Source organism: Thalassophryne amazonica, chromosome 13 (assembly GCF_902500255.1).
Source record: "Thalassophryne amazonica chromosome 13, fThaAma1.1, whole genome shotgun sequence".
Taxonomy (NCBI): Eukaryota; Metazoa; Chordata; class Actinopteri; order Batrachoidiformes; family Batrachoididae; genus Thalassophryne; species Thalassophryne amazonica.
Window position 1 is genome coordinate 9,488,059 of NC_047115.1, and position 25,828 is coordinate 9,513,886.

Genomic DNA, 25,828 nt, shown 5'->3' on the forward strand with positions numbered 1-25,828 from the left:
TGGACAAGACTAAGAGTCAAGCTTTCAAATGAAGGATTTGGAGGATTTAAGAAAATTGGCCAGATTTTCAGAGGTTTGACTATTGGTTGAACCCTCCTTTCCAGCACCCTGGAGTAGACTTTGCCAAGGAGGATGAGTAGTGCGATTCCCCTGCAATTGGCACACACTCTCTGGTCCCCTTTTTAAAATATGGGTAGCACCACCCCAGTTTGCCACTCCTTAGGCACTGTCTCAGACCTCAACGCAATGTTGGAGACGTCTTCTCAAAGACAATCCCTCCACTCCAGAGCCTTCAGAATTTCTGGACGGATCTCATCGGACCTCTGGGCCTTGCAACTGTGGATTACCTCAGTGACTTCCACCAGGGAAACTGACAGTAATCCTCCATCAGCTTCCAGCTCTGCCCCTACTGTAGAGGGCAATCTGATCTGATGCAGGAGTTCCTCAAAGTGGTCCTTCCAGCAGTGAATTACCTTCTCAGTTGAGGTCAACAGAGTCTCATCCTTACTGTAAACAGCTTGGATGGTTCCCCATTTTCCCCTCCTGAGGCGCCTCATGGTCCACCAGAAGTACCTTGGTGCCAACCAAAAGTCCTACTCCATGGTTGCGCTGATCTCCTGACACAGCTGCTGCTTTGCCTCCCCTACAGCAGAGGCTGCTGCCCTTTGGGCCTGCCAGTACCTTGCAACTGCCTCTGGAGTCCTCCAAGATAACATATCCTGGAAGGACTCCTCCGTCAGTCAGATGGCTTCCCTGACCACCGGTGTCCGCCATGGTGGTCGAGGGTTTCTTGCATCTTGAGGCACCTAAAACCATCAGGCCACAGCTCCCCACTACATCTTGAGCAATGGAAGCTTTGAACATTGCCCATTCTGGTTCAATTCAAGATTCAAACAACTTTATTGATCCCTAAAAGGCCAATTCATATCACATTCAATTACCTGAGACAAAAAAAAACAAAAAAAACACAGCAACTGATCCACAATTATTACTAGTTGAAAGTAATAATGGCACACATCAGAATGTAAACAACCGCACATATACATTTGATTGTTTATGTACGCTAAACTTTGAAACAGTCCGTCATCTGAATTGAGGCAATGAGAGTATGCCCCCAACGTCCACATGGATGCTAGAAAAGCTTCGCTGGAGATGTGAGTTGAAGCTCTGTCGGACAGTGGACTCCTCCTGATGTTGCCACTTCACCCACACCATCCTGTTTTGGCTTACCAGGTCTGTCCAAAGTCGTCCCCCACCCTCTGATTCAACTCACCACCAGATGGTGATCAGTTGATAGCTCTGCTCCTCTCTTCACCCGGGTTTCCAGAACAGGTGGCCTCAGATCAGATGATACGATCACAAAATCTATCTTCAACCTAGGGTGCTCTGGTACCATGTACACTTATGAGTGTCCTTATATTCGAACACGGTGTTCATTATGGACAGTCCATGACTAGCACAGAACTCCAATAACAAACAACCGTTCGGATTGGGATCAGGGAGGCCATTCCTCCCAATCATGCCTCTCCAGGTGTTTCTGTCATTGCACACCTGTGCGTTAAAGTCCCACAGCAGAATAATGGAGTCCCCCACTGGAGCCCCATACAGGATTCCATTCAGGGATTCCAAGAAGGCCGAATACTCCACACTGCTGTTTGGTGCATACCCACATATAACAGTCAGAGTCCCACCACCCGAAGGCACAGGGTGGTGACCCTCTCATCTACTAGGGTAAACTCCAACATAGCGGAGCTCAGCCGGGGACTCGTGAGTATCCCCACATCCGCCCGGTGCCTCACACCCTGATTAACTCCATAGAAGAATAACGTCCAACCTCTTTCAAGGAGAGGGGTTCTGGAGCCAAGGCAGTGTGTGGAGGCAAGGCCCACCAGATCTAACTGGTATCGCTCCACATCCCACACAAGCTTTCCGCCACAGCGCAGTCATGTTTCACACCCCCAGAGCTAGCTTCTGCCACCTGGTTAGGGTCCCTCAAGGCCCTCGACATTCACTGCCACCCAATGGACAGAGCACCCAACACCAGCAGTTCGCCCTGCAGGTGGTGAGTATTCAGGGTGTAGATGGAAGGTCCGTGTTGCCTTTTTGAGCTGTGTCTGACCAGCATCCCTGGCAAGCACGGCCACCAGGCGCTTGCTGATGGGCCCTCCATCCAGGCTTGGCTCCAGAAGGGGACATTGGCTTCCTCCAGGCCAGATCACATTTCCTCTGCCTCCTTTGTCATACTTCATGGATTCTCACCACATTTTTACCACAGATAGATATTACGGCATGGAAGACTCCACTAAATTTTGGAGGTGATCCGGATCCTGATTGGCAGATGTCAGAAATCTCTCATTGCTCTTGTTTACGTCATGTAATCATCCAGGGCAGATTTTTTTACCCTGAGCTATATGGGAGCTTTGCCAGCCACCTTCTTATTCACCAAAATGATCTCCTGTTTGTCATTTTGTTGTGCAGGTTTGGAGTCTCAATGGCATTTTTTGCAATCAGTCTGAACATATCGGGATTCGAGATGAACATGTATTTGACTCACTTTGCCTATGCCGCCATCGAAGTGCCGGCTAATTTTGTGAGCACTTTCCTTCTAAATGCCATCGGAAGGAAGAAGTGCCAGTCTGGAGCTCTGTTACTGACAGGAGCGTGTGTCGCCATCAACATCTTCATTCCAAAAGGTCAGAACGCTTTGATGACATTTTGTCATTCAAACATGCTGTGATTCCTTTGTATGTGTTGCAAATTTATTTTGCAACACATACAAAGGAATGTATGTGTTGCAAATTTATTCATGTTTGTCAGTTTATAGATGCTTATTTCTGTCATGTTTAATGTACAGCACATTCATTATATCTGCCAAGGACATAATAAAATCATCCGTGTTTGTTTGTTTGTTTATTTATGTGTCGGTCCATCTGTCTGTTTGCAGGATTTTCACAAAACTTTCACCACAGATACGTATCAGGTTCAGGTTCAGGTTACTTTATTAATACCAGTAGGTAGATTTGTGTTGCAATCACAGAAAGCATCCAACTGAAAACATATAAGGACAACACTGACATACTTAAAGACCTGGCACATTCAGAAAAGTGCTCAAAGCCACATCAAACCACAGCTTCGAAACTCCCTAAACTGGTGCAAATTTTCCTACGATAATTTATTTGTCTGAATAACAGCAGCTGGAATGAAGCTGTTCCTGTAGCGCTTTGTTCTGCACTTTGGGACTGCAAACCTCCGACCAGAGGGGAGAACCTGAAATTCACCATATAGAGGGTGTGAATGGTCCTGGAGAAAGGCCATGGAAGAATCCATTTAATTTTGGAGCTGATCCGGATCTGGATTCTGGATGATGTTCCACTTTATGTCGGCTTTTAAGGATTACTGTTAGTAGGATTATGTCAAAACGACTGTGCGGATTTTGACGAAATGTTCAACACACATACATAAGAGTGCATGGAAGACTCCACTGAATTTTGGAGGTGATCTGGTGTCGCCAACCGAACGCCCCCCACCCCCCTTCATTCTGCATGTGTAATTTTGGAGCACAACATCGTTTCTGAGTGTCACTAATGTGATTATCATCTCGTTTCTGCTTCAAACTGCCTCCAGTCATCATCTGTCTCAGCAACAGATGTCTGAAGCTTTTGTACAACAATCATTTGCACATAAATTCAGCATTATTTCATAATAAAAGATGGGGAAGCGATCAGAGCACCACAGCAGCGCATCAGACTCTGATGATTTTAGACATTTAAAAAAGAGAAGTCTGAATTATGTTTGTGTTTGAAATGGCATAAATAAATCAAAATATGTAAAAGCCAATGGTGGTGCCCTAATGACCCTAAAGTTTTGTTTGATACAATCAGAGATATTGTTACACCTGCATCTCCTGCTGTGATCATTCAGTCGAATGAAGACTGTGACATTTTTTTTGTCCTTTTTTATGAGTAAAATTCATGATATCAGGACAAACATCAATCCTTCCCTTTCTCCTCCCGTTCCATATTTTCCCCGGCCATCAGTTCTGGATAGTTTTACACCAACATCATTGAAAGAGCTCACCGGTCTGGTCGATAGGATGAAATCTTCCTCCTGCACACTTGATATTGTCACTACCAAAAGGTCTTCCATTCTGTCGCCGGCTATTCTACTGATGATAAACAGATCGCTGCTTTCTGGCTGTGTCCCCAATATTTTAAACAGACAGTTATTCACCCTTAAAAAAAAAGAACTAATGTTGACCCTTTTTAGACTGATTTCAAAACTGCCTTTTATTTCTAAAGTTTCACAAAAAGTGGCCAAACAGCTAAATGAGTTTTTAACTGAACATAATATTTTGGATGAATTCCAGTCTGGATTCCGTCACTTGCTCTCTGCAGAAACTGCCCTTCTCAGAGTTTCAAACCATATTTTAATGCGCAGAGAAGCAGGCGACTATTCCGTACTTGTCCTTTTGGATCTCTCTGCAGCTTTTCATGGGGTTTGAATTGAAAGATAAAGGACTTGGGTGGGCAATTCTGGATTGGTTTTTATCTTATCTTTTACACAGGACTTTCACTGTTGCTTCTGATAAATTTATGCCCTCCTCTGCCATGTTATCCTGTGGTGTACCTCAAGAGTCTCTTCCGTTAGCTATATTATTTGCTCCCACTTGTTCCTCTCCTGAGCTCTTTCAAAGAGGTTTCTTACCACTGTTATGTGGATGACATCCAGCTATATATCTAGTCTGGCTGAAGAGTTCAAGTGTGCCAAGGTGAGGCTGAACATGTCTCTCACTGATTCCCGGGACCCGGTGGTGAGAGGCATCGCTCTTACCCTAGCAACAGGGAGGAAGTGGACTCCAGCCACAGCAGTACTGCAAGCTAAATCTGCTCTTTTCCATCGCGATGTAGTGGGCTATGTCCAACAAGGCAGAGGAGGCTTTCGCCTTGGAGCTGTAAGACGTCTCTGGCCAAAGGCATCTGCAACGGAATGTCGATCCATGGTGATAGAGGAGGTGCGCCGACAGGAGGAAGCAGCCAGATGCTCCATAGCCATAGCACAAGCTAAACAGGATCGCTAGACGAGGTGGGAGGGTGCAGTGAAGAGGAAACTCACATGGAGCGACCTCTGGGGCATGGAAGCTAATAGGCTGAGCTTATTCATCCGAGCTACATATGATGTGCTGCCCTCTCCCACAAATCTGCAGCTATGGCTTGGAAAGGATCCATCTTGCCCCCTGTGCACAACCCCTGCAACACTCAGGCACATTCTGGTTGGCTGTAGGACCAGCCTCACTCAGGGCAGATATACGTGGAGACACAACCAGGTCCTCACATCTCTAGCCGATAAAATCGAGTGTAAAAGGGTATCCATCAATGCCCAACCTGTCAACAACCAGGATGTGAGCCGACAACCTTTATTGTTTGTCCGGGAGGGGGACAAACCAAGAGTTAGCCCCTTAAACCCAGATTTGACCCCAATGAGTGCAGCCAGAGACTGGCAGATGCGGGTCGATCTAGATCAGAAGCTCATTTTCCCCCTGGAGATTGCAACAACCACTCTGCGACCAGATCTTGTCCTCTGGTCTAATTCCTGCCGGCTCGCCTACATCATGGAACTCATGGTTCCTTGGGAGGACGCTTTTGAAGAAGCGTACGAGCGTAAGAAGCTGCGCTACTCCAACTTAGCAGCCAAGGCAGAGGACAGAGGATGGAAAATAAGGGTGCGCCCGGTGGTGGTGGGGTGTAGAGGCTTCGTAGCCAGAACAACTGTAAAGCTCCTTAGGGAGCTCGGAATCAGGGGCCAGAAGCACAGACAAGCCATCAAGGAGCTGGCCAACACTGCAGAGAGGACGAGTCATTGGCTGTGGTTGAAAAGGAGTGACCCGACCTGGGCTGCTAAGGCAACATGTAACAGCAGGACACACACCCAGGCTTGGTTAACCTGTGGTGGGCCTGCCTAAGCAGAGGGTGTCTTGTGATAAATGGCCGAAACACCCTGTGACGCTGAGGCTAATGATGTGTCCTGCTGGGAAAGCCTTATAGCAGCCATTCACCAAGAAGTCCTGAAGTAAAAGCGGTGCAAACATCAGGGATTATAACATCTAATCCTGATAACGAATCTTCATTCACTCCTCAAACTGTTTCTGGTGTTTCTGCTCTTCAGAGCTATGTTGAGGTTATTGGTGGCTCAATGGTGGCTAACTACTTGTCCCTTAGCACAGCAAAAACTGAGGGCCTTGTTTGTGCCCCTGATGAGGTCATTCCCACTGTGGTTGGGAATCTTGCTTCTCTGGCTCCTTTGGTTAGCTCAGCAGTCAGGAATTTAGGTGTTATGTTCAATCAGTCCCTCAATTTTGATGCATATGTTACCCCACCCGTATGTGACAAGCAGGCCTCTGAGGTCTTCGGATCTTTGGACCTATATTCTGTGGACTCTGTGGCATTTGTTTGTTGTCATGAGGCCGGTCATGGTTTGCTCAGCCCTGCTGTTGACCAAGGCAGGGATGTACATCTAGAGCTGGTCCCCGGGCGCCCAAAGGCGACTTCTGCTCCTAACTGGCAATTAGGATGGGTAAAATGCAGTAGACACAATTCATTGTGCAGGGAACATGTTCCTATGTGCATATGACAATAAAATTCTTTTGAATCCTTTTGAATCCTTGAATGCTTGAATTTGTATCGGCTGGCATTTACCTTGTTTTAATTGTTTTATGTTTCTGCTGTTTTTAATTTCTTTGTTCATATTTGAAGTACTTTATCTTGAAAGGTGCTACATGAATAAACTTTGCTTACTTAATTACTTCTGCAAGGCACAGTATAGTCTCAAACTGCAGGCTTTCAGATTTAATTTGTAGGTATTTAGATCCAAATCAGATGAACAGTGTCAAAATTCTAACATTTTTTGTATGTGCATTCATTTTTATTTTTTTTTCCATCATTTTTAGAGAAAAACAAAGGTTTTATGTGCACTTTGCCAATTTTATTTCTTTATTTTGTTGTAGGTTTGTGGCATGTGCGTGCCATTGTGGCCATTATTGGAAAAGGCCTGGCAGAAATTTCCTCCCTTACTGTCACAGTTTACACGACTGAGCTTTTCCCCACTGTTCTCAGGTAACTGTTGACTTTGAAGAACTCACTCCACTGACTGTTTGTCAAGCAATTGTGACTGCTCATGACTTTACATAAAGTCAAAGCAAGAAACATGTAGGTACCATGAACTACCACATCCACCACACTGTGGAACAACCTTGGGTCCTGGATGGTAACCACCCAAGGAGACAACTGGTCCCTCCCCATGTCTCAAAAATAACCATTGATCTGTCACAGCCAAGTGAAGTGTGAGCATCTTCTCAGCCTTCTCCAGCTGATACTGAGGCGTGTGTGTGTGTGTGTGTGGTGTGTGTGTGTGTGTGTGTGTGTGTGTGTGTGTGTGTGTGTGTGTGTGTGTGTGTGTGTGTGTGTGTGTGTGTGTGTGTGTGTGTGTGTGTGTGTGTGTAACTTGAGAGATTCTCTTATCTCTGCAATGACATTCATATATCTGCCTCTGGTCCATTTGGTGCACTGGTGGTTGCCATCCAGTACACAGGTCTGTTATTGTGGCAAATGTAGCATTTGTTCCCAGACCTGACTCTGATCATAAAATTCCATAACTGAGCTTTGAGTTGTCAATTACAGTGCATTCAGAAAGTATTCAGTGTTTAACTTTTTCCACATTTTGTTATGTTACAGCCTTTTTCCAAAATGGATTTTTTTTTCCTCAGAATGATACACACAATACCCCATAATGAGAATGTGTTTTGTTTTGTTTTTTAGATTTTTGAAAAATTAAAAAATAAATAAATAAATAAATCAAAGAAAAAAAAAAAACGCGTGCATAAGTATTCACAGCCTTTACCATGAAACTCAAAGTTGAGCTCAGGTGCCTCGGGTATAACAGTGTTGTAGGTCATGTTGGATCATCAGTCGCACCACTTGTCCTGATGTTGGAGGATGCGTGGACTCAGCTTCCTCAGATTATCATCTGTTCTGTTGTCATCCACATGATGGTCTCCAACCTCAAGGCACGCTTCTGATCTCACAGAATCTGTGTGTGTGTGGGGGGATTTATTTTATTTTTTTTGTACTATTTTACATCCTGTGCAATAAATAAATTAGGATTAATTAACTAATTAATAAGAAAGAAAGAAAGAAAAAATGCACAGCACCCTACAGGGCTCAAGGGTGGGTTGCACATTCATGATAAGTTTAAGGCAAAAATACTTCCCTCTCTGATATTTCTCAGTGTTGACAGGTTTGATTAAATGGCAACTTAGGCTAAGCCTGACACTTAGCCTGGTAGCAACCAGCCTAGTTCAGAAGTAGTTATTACGGTAACTCAGCCAGACTTGATGTTAGTGAGATTGCTGGAATGGAACTCTCGCTTAGAAAGTTGCGACGTGTCAAAATAAGTGGGGATTTGACTTAATCGCATTGGCTGTTATACCCCTCTGGTCATGGTATTCAAGTAGGCTGTATCAGGTCACCTGGACTTCTTTTGTTCCTTGAAGTTTTGCTTTTCATCCAGAAAGGGTTTTTGTCACTTCTACCTGGAGTAGTGAGAGACTCAAATATTTATCCTCTGTGGGGCCTGAACGTCACAGTGATGTCATGAAAGCCATCAAGTGCTGTTGGTCACCGGAGATCATGTGGTCATGTGTGAGTTGCTATTGAGGTGATTATAGCTGGAGAAAGGTGGTATCTCAGCCCTCCAGAAGGTTTCATCACTTTTTAAAGATGTCTTTCTTTACATCTCTTTCAAATCATATGTCTGTCTGTTTTCTCTTGTTAGCACAATATCTCAAGAGCCAGTTGACCAGTTTCATGCATATTTAGCATAAGGGTGTACTTGGGTGATCCCCTGGCACTTTGTATTACTGATTTGTGGGGCTCGGTGGGGAGGACATGTCATCTTCTGATGACTCTTGTCTTAACATGTAGATAGGTGGCTGAGTCCTGACCAGAGGAACTGCACCATCTGCACTGAGCCATTATTTTGCTGATTGGCTGTTTGGATATTTGTGTTCATATTTCATATGCAGATACCTTTTTTGTGTATTAAACAGATTATTTCAGAACACAGTTAACAAACAAACTGGGTAACAGTGTCCAATGATGGCAGCTATAATTCAGGAAACATGAAGAAATCACAAGGCTCAGCATCAGGAAATCAGACATGGAGAATAAACAGCACAAAAACCATGAGACAGGCAGCAGGTCAGCCAAGATAATCCAGGACACATGGAGACACTAAAATCCTTGGGGAACATGACTGGAAACAGGAGCACATTATTTACACTGGATAAGAAATGAGTGGAACAGAGAGACTAGTCCACTTTAACAAAAGACACTAGAGGGAGCCCAAGAACAGAGGGAGAGAGCAATAACACAGCACAAGAGAAAGAATAAAGAAAGACAGACATTAGGACACAGAGATTAGGATTATTCTCCCTTTACCAACCCAGCTGGTAAAGGGAGAGAAGTGGTTGATTTGATGGAGATGTGAAAGTAGACATACTATGTGTACAAGTGGACAGAAAGTAAGGCCAGGAGTATTGGAGGTGGATTCAGACTTTTCTACCATCCTGATTGAAGGGGAAATGGTGTCGGAATCCTGTCATTCTGAAGGAAGAGTCCAATATACATGGTGTTTCAAAAGTCACTCTTGGTTTTCCATTGTTTTTTGAAAATTTGTTTGAAAAGTAAAGTGGATGAAATTTGCATGGTAAAATCTCTGAACTGAGAACATTTGTGGTACCAACTTTGAATTGGAATGTTCATCCATAAATCAGTGGTACACCTCGACGTGTGCACCACCTTTCATAGCAATCAAGCCACTGTTTCACGCATGCCTGACCAACATCTGGCAACATTTGGGGAGTCACCAAAGCACACGCATTTCTGATGCATTCTTCAAGTTTTGGGAGATCCCGAGACCTTCTTCCTTAGACTTTCGACTTGATGTAACCCCTCAAGAAAGTCTCTGAAATCACAACTTTTTAAAATGTAATATATTAAATGAAGAAAAAAAAATGTTGATTCTGGTGTGAGACATTCAAGAAATGTGTCACATATTTAACTTGTGCTTTGTAATGTTTTACAACTACGTGTGCAAATGATTTTATATGCAAGACAGCAGAACCAAAATTCAGTCCTTCTTAGGAGGAGAAACCTGCAGACCAGCCAGTCAGTACATATTAAGTGAATAATAAATTTATTGTACAAGTGAGTATTTTCAACATTTCTTGCAATACATTTTAAACGTTGCTTGATTCAATGTTTACTACTGTCTTCATAAAATAAATATAGTTTTATTTTTTAGGGCTCCCACAGACTGCGACGATGACGTTTGAGACTGTCCTCGAGGAAGTTGGCAGTTTTGGTCGTTTTCAAATCCTCAGAACCAGAAGACAAGGTTAGGACCCAAAATGCAGAGTAAGGATGAGGCCAAATAATTTGTGTGAACAGAGGACAGTAATACCGCACACATTCCAGGAAGGAGACACTAGACCAGGGAGATGCTGACTTGACCAGAATGCTTCACTGTAGAGTTCCCAGACAAGATGGAGGATGGAACCAGGACCAGGCAGCCACGACGGAGCTGACAGGTGACTGGAATGCACAAGAAACTGAGTTGTCAAAAATGCAAAGATAAACAGGTCACAGAGGAAAATCAAGAGAGTAATTCGCCAAGCATAAAGAACTAATGCCAGGTCCCACATAGGCAGAGTTTCTGGCGATTGTAGAGAAGCAGGACTGGGGTTTAAGTACAGGTGTGGTTGATTACTGGCAGGTGTGAAAAATCAGCTCCGTGGTGCGACGCCTGGAGGAACAGGAGGGGAGGGAGAGCACAGCAGATACCAAGGCAGAACAACATTCCTTCTCCTCAATGAGAGCCCCCAGGCGACCTACCAGGCTGGGCCACGACACCCAGGAGTGCTCCTCAGGTCCATAACTCTCTCAGTCCACCAGATACTTGGCGGAATGGTCTATTTGAAGAGTTTCAGTCAGGTTTTAGAATTCATCATAGTACAGAAACAGCATTAGTGAAGGTTACAAATGATCTTCTTATGGCCTCAGACAATGGACTCATTTCTGTGCTTGTTCTGTTAGACCTCAGTGCTGCTTTTGATACTGTTGACCATAAAATTTTATTACAGAGATTAGAGCATGCCATAGGTATTAAAGGCACTGCGCTGCGGTGGTTTGAATCATATTTATCTAATAGATTACAATTTGTTCATGTAAATGGGGAATCTTCTTCACAGACTAAGGTTAATTATGGAGTTCCACAAGGTTCTGTGCTAGGACCAATTTTATTCACTTTATACATGCTTCCCTTAGGCAGTATTAATAGACAGCATTGCTTAAATTTTCATTGTTACGCAGATGATACCCAGCTTTATCTATCCATGAAGCCAGAGGACACACACCAATTAGCTAAACTGCAGGATTGTCTTACAGACATAAAGACATGGATGACCTCTAATTTCCTGCTTTTAAACTCAGATAAAACTGAAGTTATTGTACTTGGCCCCACAAATCTTAGAAACATGGTGTCTAACCAGATCCTTACTGTGGATGGCATTACCCTGACCTCTAGTAATACTGTGAGAAATCTTGGAGTCATTTTTGATCAGGATATGTCATTCAAAGCGCATATTAAACAAATATGTAGGACTGCTTTTTTGCATTTACGCAATATCTCTAAAATTAGAAAGGTCTTGTCTCAGAGTGATGCTGAAAAACTAATTCATGCATTTATTTCCTCTAGGCTGGACTATTGTAATTCATTATTATCAGGTTGTCCTAAAAGTTCCCTGAAAAGCCTTCAGTTAATTCAAAATGCTGCAGCTAGAGTACTAACGGGGACTAGAAGGAGAGAGCATATCTCACCCATATTGGCCTCTCTTCATTGGCTTCCTGTTAATTCTAGAATAGAATTTAAAATTCTTCTTCTTACTTATAAGGTTTTGAATAATCAGGTCCCATCTTATCTTAGGGACCTCATAGTACCATATCACCCCAATAGAGCGCTTCGCTCTCAGACTGCAGGCTTACTTGTAGTTCCTAGGGTTTGTAAGAGTAGAATGGGAGGCAGAGCCTTCAGCTTTCAGGCTCCTCTCCTGTGGAACCAGCTCCCAATTCAGATCAGGGAGACAGACACCCTCTCTACTTTTAAGATTAGGCTTAAAACTTTCCTTTTTGCTAAAGCTTATAGTTAGGGCTGGATCAGGTGACCCTGAACCATCCCTTAGTTATGCTGCTATAGACGTAGACTGCTGGGGGGTTCCCATGATGCACTGAGTGTTTCTTTCTCTTTTTGCTCTGTATGCACCACTCTGCATTTAATCATTAGTGATTGATCTCTGCTCCCCTCCACAGCATGTCTTTTTCCTGGTTCTCTCCCTCAGCCCCAACCAGTCCCAGCAGAAGACTGCCCCTCCCTGAGCCTGGTTCTGCTGGAGGTTTCTTCCTGTTAAAAGGGAGTTTTTCCTTCCCACTGTAGCCAAGTGCTTGCTCACAGGGGGTCGTTTTGACCGTTGGGGTTTTACATCATTATTGTATGGCCTTGCCTTACAATATAAAGCACCTTGGGGCAACTGTTTGTTGTGATTTGGCGCTATATAAAAAAAAAAAAATGGATTGATTGATGGAAACTTTTTAAAACTACGCTACAGTTACTGTCTTATCACAGGAGCATGAAATGGGTAAAATCAACAAGCAGATAAACATATTTTCTAAAACAAAAAAAAGCACTGTGATAATTGACCAAACATTGTTTGGTACGGTGTATTTCTGCTGATATGTGACTGAAAGTGGTGTATTTGTTGTACTGTTGGTTTGTCCTGGTTGTGCGGTGTTGAATTGTGTGCTGAATAAATTCATAAATTCATTCATTCATTCAAATTCCTGGGAAAACGTGGAATAAGAGACCAGGCCCAGTGATTGCTGTCCCCACAAGGCCGTGGCCCATGTTCATGTCTCGCGCCTGAGTAAGCTGACGAGGTGTGCAATTTTATGCTGACTTGTGGTATACATGCATGGTTTCTGCGAGAATATTAATTAACATTGTAACACAAAGGAGGCGCATGTTTCTACAACCCCAAATATTGCTCAGGATGACAAATGATGGGCTTGTGGGAAGGCTCTACTGGTGTGGATGCAGGTGCAGGGGATGTAGAAGGAGACAGTGGTCACGAGGGTGCAGCTTGGCTATGAGATAACTGATCACTGAGGGATGACAACTGGGAGCATAACTGAGATACCTGGGTGGCAAGTGCCTGTTGTTGTGGAGAGAGTGTATGAAGTTGTTGCTGATGTCCTAATAAAATTCCCTGCAAGCTAATGGCTTTTCAGACTGGGTCTGCTCCCACTGGGTCCATATTGTGGCCAGAAACTCCTCTTATGGTTAGACCAAAAGACCACATTAGGACCCAAAATGCAGGGAGCAAGTATGAAGCCAAATAACAATTTATTGTGTGAACAAAGACAGTACTATTGCACAAAGTCCAGGAAGGAGACCCCAGAGTAGGTAGACGCTGACTTGACCAGAATGCTTCACAAGTAGAGTTCCCAGACCATATGGAGGACGGAACCAGAACCAGGACCATGGGGCTGCGATGGATTTGATGGGTGACTGGAATACTGCTGGCACAAGAAACTGAGTTTGTTTATTAAGTTATTTCTTTTATATAGTACCAAATCACAACAAAGCTGCTTCAAGGCGCTTCACACAAGTAAGGTCAAATGTTACCAACCCTTAGAGAAAGCACACAGGGGACAGTGGTAAGGAAAAACTCCCTCTGATGATTTGAGGAAGAAATCTCCAGCAGAACAGACTGAAGGGGTGTATTTTTGCATGGCGATGCGTTCAGGACCCGACAGCAAAAACAGTTTTCCCCGCGGCGGACTCGCACCTGGCAACAACTCAATTGCACAGTCGGAAACGCGATGAGGAGGCAGTGATTTTGCCTTAGCTTTGCTAAACACTGGTGCTAAATCATGATAACAGGAAGGTACTCCCTCCAGATCAGGAGTACCATTTGATGGAGGTGTAGGAATTTTTATCAAACAATTTTTTGAACAAGAAGGCCCCCATGAAATGATTGTCCCATTGACCCAGTCGAAAACAGGACTGTGTTGTTGCAGCCAGGGATGCCCCAGAATAACAGGATGAGTCATCTTATCTAAGACAAAGAAGTTGATTGACTCCACATGGTTCTCATTGACAGTTAAGCAGACTGACTGAGTGCAGTAAGAAATATGTCCCATATTATGGCCATCCACAGCCTTCACCACCAGAGGTCATGAGAGACGGTAGAATTTGAGGTGCAGGGATCTGGTGATAGATGATAATATAAGATTAGCGTCAGACCCAGAATCCACAAAAGCGGGCACAGAAACGGAGGACTGATCAGATTCTAATTTGGCAGAAATAGTATTCTGAGAGGCCGAGGAAAAAATTGAATTGTGACTCACCCGCACCGCTGGCTAAGAATTACCGGAGGCACCCTTGGCTGGACAACCAGAAACCACATGACCCGACTGACCACAATAAAAACAGAGTCCATCCTCCCGTCTGCGGCGTCGTTCCTTCCCCGACAGCCGTGCACGGCCCCACAGCCATGGTCTGTCAGTGCTGCAGGGTGCAGAGTCGGCCTCTGAGCGATGTGACAAGGGGCTCGGATGAGTGGGCGTGGTGGAGCATGGTGGTTGGAGACGGGCCTCCCGGTGGGGCCGTTCAGCCAAGCACCGGTCAATCCGGATAGCCAGAGCACTTAGTTCATCGAGGTCATCTGGAAGATCCGTAGGGATTAATCAATCCTGGATGTCCGTAGAAAGCCCGTGGAAGAACACATCAAGGAGTGCGGCCGGGTTCCATTTACTCTTGGTGGTGAGGATGCGGAAGTCGACAGCGTAGTCCGCCACCTGACGAATGCCCTGCTTAAGCTCAGGAGGGAGCGCGCCGCCTCACGTCCCGGGGATGTGTGTTGGAAAACCTGCCGGAGCGCGATGGTGAACGCCTGAAGGGAGGAGCAAGATGGCCACCGATGGCTCCATTCAGCAGTTGCCCACACCGCAGCCCGGCCGGACAGGTGAGATATCATGTATGCTATCATTGCCCTTTCAGACGGGAACATAGATGACATTAGTTCAAAGTGCAGCTCACACTGTGTAATAAAGGGCAACACGTCGCCGGTTTCTCCGAAGAATCGTTCCGGAGGGGAAAGCTGAGTGCAGATGGCAGCCTCCGGTGTAGGAGCCGGAATGGCGGCCGGTGGCTTGACAGAGAATGACTGGTGTTACCTTTTACTGGGTCCGGGCTGGCCTGAGGAACGAATCTTGACAGGAGTTGTTCCATCTGGGAGCTCACCGAGGACATGAAAGCATCTTGGTGTTGTGCTAGGTCGCTAAAGCCAGAGCTGAGAGCAGTGAGCCGGTCCTTTTGTTGGGCTAGCTGTCTGCTATGATGTCAAATGGCTAGCTGAAAGGGACTCGAGTCTGCTGCATCCATTGTTGGCCAGATTGTGGTTGGTGGTCTGGTGGTTGGCTCTCACTGCGGTATTGTATCACTTCCTGTTCTGGAGCACAGCTGTGTTTTTCTGTATCTGTTAGCTGTTTAATCTGCGCAGTTAGATTGATCTAGTTATCTAGATTACGATTTGTTTCCCAGTGTAATCTTTACGTGCCTTAACTAAAGCACTCCTTCTGCTGAATCACCTCTAAATTATTCACTTTGCGTGTTTTTAGGAATCCGCTAGGTTAGCGTAGCTACTAGCTCTTAGCCGATTTAGCATGGCGGCTTCTCCTGTCTCTCCCACACTTTTCTGCTCTGGGTGTGAAATGTTTAGTTATTCCTCGGCCTCCTTTAGCAGTAATGGTACTTGTAATAAGTGTAGCTTATTCGTAGCTTTGGAGGCCAGGCTGGGCGAATTGGAGACTCGGCTCCGCACCGTGGAAAATTCTACAGCTAGCCAGGCCCCTGTAGTCGGTGCGGACCAAGGTAGCTTAGCTGCCGTTAGCAAAGCTTCTGGGGAAAACCTGGTCTTGTTAGGAGAGACGGCATCCATCCCACTTTGGATGGAGCAGCTCTCATTTCTAGAAATCTGGCCAATTTTCTTAAATCCTCCAAACCGTGACTGTCCAGGGTTGGGACCAGGAAGCAGAGTTGTAGTCTTACAGACCTCTCTGCAGCTTCTCTCCCCCTGCCATCCCCTCATTACCCCATCCCCGTAGAGACGGTGCCTGCTCCCAGACCACCAACAACCAGCAAAAATCTATTTAAGCATAAAAATTCAAAAAGAAAAAATAATATAGCACCTTCAACTGCACCACAGACTAAAACAGTTAAATGTGGTCTATATAAAAAAAATTGATTGATTGAATTGATTGATTGATTGTTCTATCAGGACTGGTTCCACAGAAAAGCTGGACACAGGGACTCGATGGGACTCGAGGGACACATGCAGGACTTGATGACAGAGCTCTGTGAGTAGAATCAGTTTACTGGAGCAGTAAACAGGGTCTGGTACACAAAAAGGCAGTCCAACAAGAGCAGAAATACTTGGAACATCAGGCTTAGACGTGGTTGATAATACAGGCAGGTGGTCATTACACACGAGAGGCAAGCAGGTCAGGAATACACAAAAACAGAGCTCGAGAGTAGGCACAAGGCACAACAATCTGGTGAAGGAATAAGGCAAACAGAGGAGCTTAAATACACCCAGGTGATGAGGTGCTGATAGAAAGCAGGTGTGCGTGGAATGCACCAGAAAGGGGGTGTGGCCAGACAAAGGGAAACACCCACCACCAAGAGCCAGCAGAGACGGACAAGAGAGAAAGGGATAGACAGAACCGAATGGGAAAAACCCCCACAAGAAAAGCAGGCGAACAATAAAAAAGCAACCAAACCCCACAATAGCTCACATCCTGACAGGCCCTCTGCTTAGGTCATTCTAACAGTTACAAGGTTTTTGCAAAGTTTTAAAAAACTGAAGAAACAAAAACAAGAAATCAAACAACACAACTTTACAAAAGAAAAAAAGATTCATTTGATGAAAAGTAGACGCAGGTGTATGCACCACAGGCAGGGGTCATCCAGGCTTCCCCATGCTGTCAGCAGGCCTGTTCCTGTGACAACGTCCATGCCAAATACAGACTGCACAGCTACAGGCCTGGCATCTCACAGGCACTCTGGCACCCTGCAGTTTGTTGCGGTCAGTCCAGTAATCTTAAATGATGTTATACATACCTACCGTTATACATCAGCAGTAAATCGAGAGGAAAACAGAGAAAATACTAAGGTGATCGCTGGCCACTTAGCCCTAAGCTTCACTTACAAACCCAGAATTTCGATGAAGTTGAGGCTGATACCTGTTCTGTGCTAATAAAATGACTTTAAAAGGACAGGAAGCATAGTACCATACTAAGCCAGTATGCTAGCCATAAGAGAGTGAAAATAAATGCATCTTAAATCTAGACTTGAATTTCTCCACAGAATCTGACTGTTTTATTGACGTAGGGAGATCATTCCACAAATAATAGAAAGCTCTGTGGTCCGCAGCGTTTTTATTCACCCAAGGCACAAAGTAATCCTGCATCCTGAGAGCAGTCAGGGGTGCCTGACGGAGGCCCTGTCTCTTAAGCCTTTGGCACACGCCGCCGCGTGTCCCCCTCTTCCTGACTCCAGATGGCCCGTGGTTTCCAGCATAATTTTCCACTGGGAGCTCAGGACGGATGATCTCCGCAGGAAAGGTCACCATGGGATCCACGGTGCCAACAGCATTATTCCATAAATACAGGAGGAATTCACAGTCATACCGTGGTTCACCAGTTCCACTCCAAAAGTGCCAAATAAGCATAAAAACAGGAGGGTCGTCATACCCCGGTGAGTCATTGATTTTGCTTCCGTAACATCCCAATCCAGTAAATTCAGTATAAGATGAAAGACAAAATGCACAACAGTGCAACACACTCACACACTGCTGCTACCTGTTGCCATGACCAGTGCCATCAGATTTGAACTTGTTTAATTGACTGATGCAAGGCAATCTTCTAAGGACTTTATGTGTTTGATATTGCCAGCAGTTATCGGCATGTATGAGGTCTGTTAGAAAAGTATCCGACCTTATTATTTTTTTCAAAAACCATATGGATTTGAATCACGTGTGATTGCGTCAGACAAGCTTGAACCCTCGTGCGCATGCATGAGTTTTTTCATGCCTGTCGGTTGCGTCATTTGCCTGTGAGCAGGCTTGGAGTGAGGTGTGGTCCACCCCTCTCGTCTATTTTTTATTGCGAATAAATGTCTGAACGATTTGGAGCTTTGCTGCATCATTTTTTTTCCAGAAACTGTGAGAGACCTCCAGGTGGACACCGTTCGAAAAATTAATATGGCTTTCAGGGACGATTTTATGGGGATTAAACAGATTACGGGGTGTTACTGCCCCTTTAAGGATGACCCACAACTACTGAGAGCGCGGCGCGCTCCCAGCCCCCATCGACAGGCTGACACCCCGCTGGAACAACCAGATCATTTCCAACGTGAAAGCTTTGTTGATCCGGGACCTCGTCTGACTTTCACAAAAAGGCAGAAGATGTGGACGTCAGCACTTTATCAGCACATTCCACCATTACAGGAGTTTTTTTCATGGAAAAAGAAGCAGAGGGACGTGCCACCGTGCCGCTCATGGCGCGGCACAAAACCACCTCGGTGTTGGTCTCACAGGACGGCTTAAAGGTGGATTTCAGACAGCTGTCGATTGCTTTTCAGTCATGTGATTATCCGATTGTGATTGTGCATGAGCTGGACCTGCCCCAACATGTCCTGGAAGGCTTCATCACGGCGTTGCTTTGTGCCAAGCGGCTGCACCGTGACGCTGGTGGAGCAGCTTCTCTTCCCATGACAAAAACTCCTGTAACAGTGAAATGTGCCATTCATTTTTAAACTGGACGCTGTCTTGATCCGGTATGTCATCTGACTAGCACAGGAATTGTGAAAAGACGTGGACATCAGCACTTTTCCGGCACATTCCACCGTTACAGGAGTTATTTTCATGGAAAGAAAAGCGGAGGGACACGCCACGGAGCCATTCATTACACGGGACAAAACCACCTCGGTGTTGGTCTCTCAGGACAGCTGTCAGGTGGATTTCAGATGGATTCCGGTTGCTTTCCAGTCGTGTGAATATCCGATTGTGATTGTGCATGAGCTGGACATGCCAGAACATGTCCCATGAGGCTTCATCATGGCGTTGCTTTGCGCCGAGCGGCTGCACCGCGACGCGCGGAACTCCTCCGCACGTCTGTCTTAATGTGCCGGAAAAGTGCTGATGTCCACATCTTCTGCCTTTTTGTGAAAGTCAGACGAGGTCCCAGCTCAACAAAGCTTTCATGTTGGAAATGATCTGGTTGTTCCAGTGGGGTGTCAGCCTGTCGATGGGGGCTGGGAGCGCGCCGCGCTCTCAGCAGTTGTGGGCCATCCTTAAAGCGGCAGTAACACCCCGTAATCTGTTTAATCCCCATAAAATTGTCCCTGAAAGCCATATTAATTTTTCGAACGGTGTCCACCTGGAGGTCTCTCACAGTTTCTGGAAAAAAATTGATGCAGCAAAGCTCCAAATCGTTCAGACATTTATTCGTAATAAAAAATAGACGAGAGGGGTGGACCACACCTCACTCCAAGCCTGCTCACAGGCGAATGATGCAACCGACAGGCATAAAAAAACTCACGCTTGCGCACGAGAGTTCAAGCTTGTCTGACACAATCACACATGATTCAAATCCATATGGTTTTTGAAAAAAATAATAAGGTCGGATACTTTTCTAACAGACCTCGTATAACTGAGTATCATCGACATAGCAACAAAAGGTAATCCCAAAATGCTGCAATATGTGCCCAAGGGGCGCTATATGAAGGGAGAAAAGCAGGGAGTCTAAGACGGACCCCTGTGTCACCAAGGCAGTACAACACTAACACAATATGTGCAAGTGCTTTGTTCGAACTAAAATGTTATTTAATAGCGAAAACACAACAAAAATATTGAAAGGAACAAAAAGAAACATTAAATTCTGTGACTCTGGGCATTTTGTGGAAGTAAAAAAATGACTATTTCCACATAATTTGTTTGACAAATAACACCAGACATGGAATCTCTCAGTTATACTGTATACTTTAATTCCTAAGAAATCCCAAATGTGCTAGCATAGGTTATGCCTTTGGATGGATGTGGATTATAAAGTGGAATACAGTGGTCCCTCGTTTATCACGGGAGTTACGTTCTAAAAATAACCCGCGATAGGTGAAATCTGCGAAGTAGTCAGCGTTATTTTTTACAATTATTATAGATGTTTTAAGGCTGTAAAACCCCTCACTACACACTTTATACACTTTTCTCAAACAGGCATTAACATTTTCTCACTTTTCTCTCGTGTGTAAACACTCTTAAAGTTCAAACCTTAGTAGAAAAATAAGTCCCTTATAGAATGAAACCAAAGATCAAAACCTGTTTTCAGGCCCAAACATTTGTTTGAGAAATAAAAATAGAATGTTTTCCTATAAATAATTATGACGGCTTTTAGAACTAACAAATTTAATTTTAACGCTCAACCTATGACGTTGGACACATAAGAAATTATTAATAGTGACTGACCAGTATTTCACAATTCCTCTGACCGCGCCTCTTCGTCGTGGCGTTGCTCCGTATTTGGTTTTTGTTTGGGTTTTTTGGCTCAATTTAACACTTGCCGACTTCTGTCAAGTAGGTCACACTGTTCTTTTGGTCTGTCTGCTTATCCTTCCAGAAATAAAGAAATCAATGTCATTTAAATAAGTGACATTTAATACAGAGGGAAGCCTTGGGCCTAATTTACTAAAAAAAAGTTCCCACATAACTAAAGTTTAATTTTTTCGGTAGTCATCTGCACGTTAGGGTGGTGTTAGGAAAAATGACCTAAAACCCTCTGACACAGACAACAAATGACACACCAAGGAAGCAGGTTTCAACATTTAGGATATTTTATTTAAAGCTTTAAAGGCACATGTCACACAGAGTGTAGGCCTGAAGACAAATACCCAGAACATTCAGTTTCACGCCACTTATATACAGTCCCAAGGTGTGACAAAGTTCATTGCATGAAATCATATGATGCCATAAGACAGTCAGTCTCAGAGTCCTTTGCTGCTCCATCATGCACTGATGAAAGAATGTCTCGCCTCATCAATCTTATCTGTGTTCTTTGCTCACTTCCATGGCATTGTTAGGTAGTGGGCACAGCTAACCAAAAAGTTAGCTTCGATAACCATTAATCAGATAACTGAAAAGTTATCTTTTATGATGATAAACTGATAAAAAAAAAAATTACGTTGTGGTTTGCCCCTCATCTGCTGGTTTGTCTGTCTTTGTGTTTGCAGGTGAAGTTGAGGTGGAGCTGCTGGGTGAAGTTGCCACATGTGTATCTGCTGTGGGTTGCTCGTGGGCCCCGCCCCATCTGTCAAGTCAGCACGTGAAGTGACAGAGCGGTGTCTTACAGCTGATTTACATTCTGCTGAGTGGGAACTTCACAGCTGAATCTAATGGCAGCTCATCATCATTCTGGATTTAACCTTGGAGCTTCGACTGCTTCGGGGCCAGAATCTTTTTCTCACCATCTCCTGAAGAACATCTGCGTTCCTCCTGGTTGGAACCAGGTTGCCACGGGTGTCCAGCAGTGCCATACCATCGCTCTCAGCCATTCATCCAGCCCCAGTAGCTCCACAGGCTCACTTCACCTGGTCCCTGTCCAGTCAGTCCCGGGTCCCAGTCCTGTCAGTCCCTGGTTATGGTTCTGTTGTCCTCCTGCTCCCAGTCTTCTTTGTTCCTGGCTCTGGTCCTGGTCTCCTGTTGATCCAAGTCCGGTCAGTTCCTGGTTCCGGTCCAGTTGCCCCACCTGTCCTGTCTACTGCGCAGTTCTTCCTTGTTTGGTTCAATAAACTTTCGGTTGTTCCTCCTGTGTCTGCCTTATTGCTCCTGCACTTGGGTCCAACACGCAACCCGGTCCCCAACCATGACAGAAGATTCTGGCCCTAACCCTGACAGCGCAGCAGCAGGAGCAGTATTGGTCTTAGTCTGTCCTGAGTTTGTTCCTCCTCATCCATAGTCCTTTGTTAGTTCCTAGTCTAGTCCCCAGAGTTTGACTGTGAATGTCCTCTGGGGTAGCGGGGGTAGCCATCCTGGGCCCTGTGTTTATTTTTTCTCCTCCCTCAGCTGCTCCAGAGTTTGATTGTGAATGTCCTCTGAGGTGGAGGGGGGAAGGGGTTGTTGTCCTACACCCAGTTAGTTTTTTCCTGGTTTTGTTTGTCTCCTCTCTGGTTTTAGTTCTGTCCCACGTGTAGTTCCAGTAGGTTGTGTTTCTTGGTTCCCAGACCAGACCAGTCTGTAGTGTTTCGTGGTTCCCAGACCAGTCCGTAGTGTCTCTTGGTGACCAGACCAACCCAGTCTTTAGTTTTCCCTGGTTCCCAGACCAATCCAGTCTTCAGTTTTCCTGGTTCCCAGACCAGCCCCAGTCAGTTCCCCATGTGTCTCAGCCTAGTCATGTCCTGTATTTGGTTCTCAGTTCTGGTCCTCCTCCCTGGATTTCCACGCCACCTTCCCTGAGTGGAGTTTGTTCCCTGCCAGCTGACCTCTGCAGACCACTCCCGTTTTGTTTTTTATTTTGCCTCAGGCCCCTGGGGGTCGCACGGCTCCTGTCCCCATCGTGGGCCCTGAGGGGGTCGTGGGGTCCCTGTCTTGTTTTCAGCTCCACCTCAGGCCCTGGTGGGTCGCACAGCACTTCTCCTCCATGGGCTCTGGAGGGTCGGTCCAGTCCTGTTCCCCCGTGGACCCTGGAGGGTCGCATGGCAACATCTCCGTCATGGGCCCTGGAGGGTCATGGGGCTCCTGTTCCTCTGTGGACCCTGGTGGGTCGCACGGCAACTTCTCCGCCGTGGGCTCGAGAAGGGGTCACATGGTTCCCGCCCGTCTTCGTCTCCCGCCCTGTGTTCATCTTACCTTCCTCCTCATTTACGCACTAAAAAGCTGCTGCTTTTTTACATGCTTTCAACCCTTTGGCTTAAACAACCGAAATACATCCATAAATGCATTGATTGGCAGAGTAAAATACACGTAGTACTATAAATTCTTACCTGTTAATTTCAGCGGGATTCATCTGAAAAAAAAATCATCCTGAGATTATCCAAAACGGTCTAGACGGTGAAGAAACCTCCCTCTGTACACAGCAGCGCTGTGAGAGCTCCTCTCTCCCAAGTAATCCTTGAATTTACCCAGAAGCCCCTGCGGCGCTAAAGTGAAACTGGTTCATCAGAAGCTGACCGTGTATTCTGATGTGGCCATGTCCAAATAAGTTTTCGGTTATCTGTAATAAAGATACTTTTTTTTGCAGTTTATCAGTTTAGCGTCATAAAAGATAACTTTTCAGTTAGTGAATTAATGGTTATCGAAGCTAACTGGTTAGCTGTGCTCACCACTGGTTTAGGTCTCATTGACATATGGACACTGTTGTCGAAACCACTGTTGATAAACAATCTAATTATGGAACACCAATTAGATATGATTGGTTTATGTGCACCCTGGCTTAAACTTATTGCTGTCCTCCCCTTAAATGACACCTCCCCACCAGAGTATGCATTTAGTCATGTCACTCATGACATGAAGCAAGGCAGGGGTGTTGCTCTAATTTATAAATCTGGGTTCAGCTTACTTGCTGTTGGAAGTAAAAAAAAAAAAAAGAATTCATTTGAACATCTGACTCTCTGCTCTGCCCAGGATTCTATGTATAGCCAAGGTCAGAAGCAGAAAATCAACTGGTTGTTTGCCTGGGTAGTTGCTATCCAGGACACAAGGTGGTTGTGTGGGTGCAGGGAAGTGCGGTACCAGCACATGCTCCTAGACTTGACTTGTGGATCAAACATGCTGATGGAGAAGATCTAAAGTTCCAACTTTTCACTTAGTTGTGGTGAATGCAACATTAGCAGAGTTTTACCATCATAGGATGGTGGCCATGAACTCATTCTTTCACTTCCTCTCTTTCAGGTTCGGCAGAAAAAATGCTCTTTTAGTGGCCTACATCATTGGGTTTGTATTTGGCATCTCCAGTGCATTTTCAAACTCCTACACCATGTTTGCAGTGCTGAGATTTTTCACTGGGTTTGGAATCACTGGTTTTGACTTGACCACTATCGTTCTTGGTAAGTTATTGTCCGACCCTGACATACTTACAGCACTATGGAAAACCTGTGAAACAATAATAACAAAGTCCACATTGGAATTTTTTTTTCATCCAGGCATAGAATGGGTTGATGTAGGTCACAGGTCGTTTGCAGGTGTGATGATGAGCCAGGGTTGGTCTGCTGGTAACATGCTGCTTGCGGGTTTTGCCTACTGGGTAAATGATTGGCGGATGCTGACGATAACTGTTACAGCTCCTCTGGGTTTTGCACTTTTGTCCTGGTGGTGAGTGAAACATTGGTTTTATTTTTATACAGCGGACAGATGGCTTCACAACTGCAATAAAAAAAACTAATTCTGATCTTTGCTTTTCATAGGTATACATACATACATCTTCAACCGTTTATCCGGGATCGGGTTGAGGGGCAACAGCTCCAGCAGGGGACCCCAAACATCCCTTTCCTGGGGTCACATTAACCACCTCTGACTGGGGGATACTGAAGCCTTCCCAGGCCAGTGTGGAGACATAATCTCTTCCCCGGGGTCTCCTCCCAGCTTGATGTTCCTGGAACACCTCCAAAGGGAGGCACCCAGGGGGCATCCTTACCAGATGCCTGAACCACCTCAGCTGGCTCCTTTCCACACAAAGGAGCACCGGCTTGACTCTGAGATCCTCACGAATGACTGAGCTTCTCACCTTATCTCTACAGGAGACACCAACCACTCTCCTGAGGAAGCCCATTTTGGCCACTTGTGCTCACGATCTACAACCCCAATTCCATTGGAGCTGGGACATTGTGTAAAATTTAAATAAAAATACAATACAATGATTTGCAAATCCTCTTCAGCCAATATTCAGTTGAATACACCACAAAGACAAGATATTTAATGTTCAAACTGATAAACTTTATTGTTTTTGTGCAAGTATTTGCACATTTTGAAATGGATGCCTGCAACACGTTTCAAAATTCTGGGACAGTGGTATGTTTACCACTGTGTTACATCACCTTTCCTTCTAACAACACTCAATAAGCTTTTGGGAATTGAGGACACGGATTGTTGAAGCTTTGTAGGTGGAATTCTTTCCCATTCCTGCTTGATGTACGACTTCAGTTGTTCAGTCAGCTGAATTGTCTCTGTTGTCATATTTTGGGCTTCATAATGCGCCACACATTTTCAATGGGTGACAGGTCTGGACTGCAGGCAGGCCAGTCTAGTACCCGCACTCTTTTACTACGAAGCCATGCTGTTGTAACACGTGCAGAATGTGGCTTGACATTGTCTTGCTGAAATAAGCAGGGACGTCCCTGAAAAAGACGTTGCTTGGATGGCAGCATGTGTTGCTCCAAAACATGGATGTACCTTTCAGCATTGATGGTGCCATCACAGATGTGTAAGTTGCCCATGCCATGGGCACTAACACACCGCCATACCATTACAGATGCTGGCATTTGAACTTTGCACTGGTAACAATCTGGATGGTCTTTTTCCTCTTTTGTCCGGAAGACACAACATCCATGATTTCCAAAAACAATTTGAAATGTGGACTCATCAGACAACAGCACACTTTCCCACTTTGTGTCGGTC

At 45.1% G+C, this 25,828-nt stretch overlaps 1 protein-coding gene across 5 annotated transcripts in view; it reads left to right on the forward strand.

Moving 5' to 3' along the window:
• The window catches only part of LOC117523751 (solute carrier family 22 member 7-like), a 113,878-nt gene that overhangs the window by 60,029 nt on the left and 28,021 nt on the right, over window positions 1-25,828 (forward strand). For 4 of the 5 annotated variants that reach the window (XM_034185362.1, XM_034185364.1, XM_034185360.1 and 1 more), the window contains 2 exons: window positions 2,479-2,693; window positions 7,001-7,109. In XM_034185362.1, coding sequence (XP_034041253.1) covers window positions 2,479-2,693; window positions 7,001-7,109 — 324 coding nt within the window. Of the gene's footprint in view, window positions 1-2,478; window positions 2,694-7,000; window positions 7,116-7,917; window positions 8,035-25,828 lie in introns of those variants that run through there. The other variant, XM_034185363.1, reaches the window with a different exon arrangement.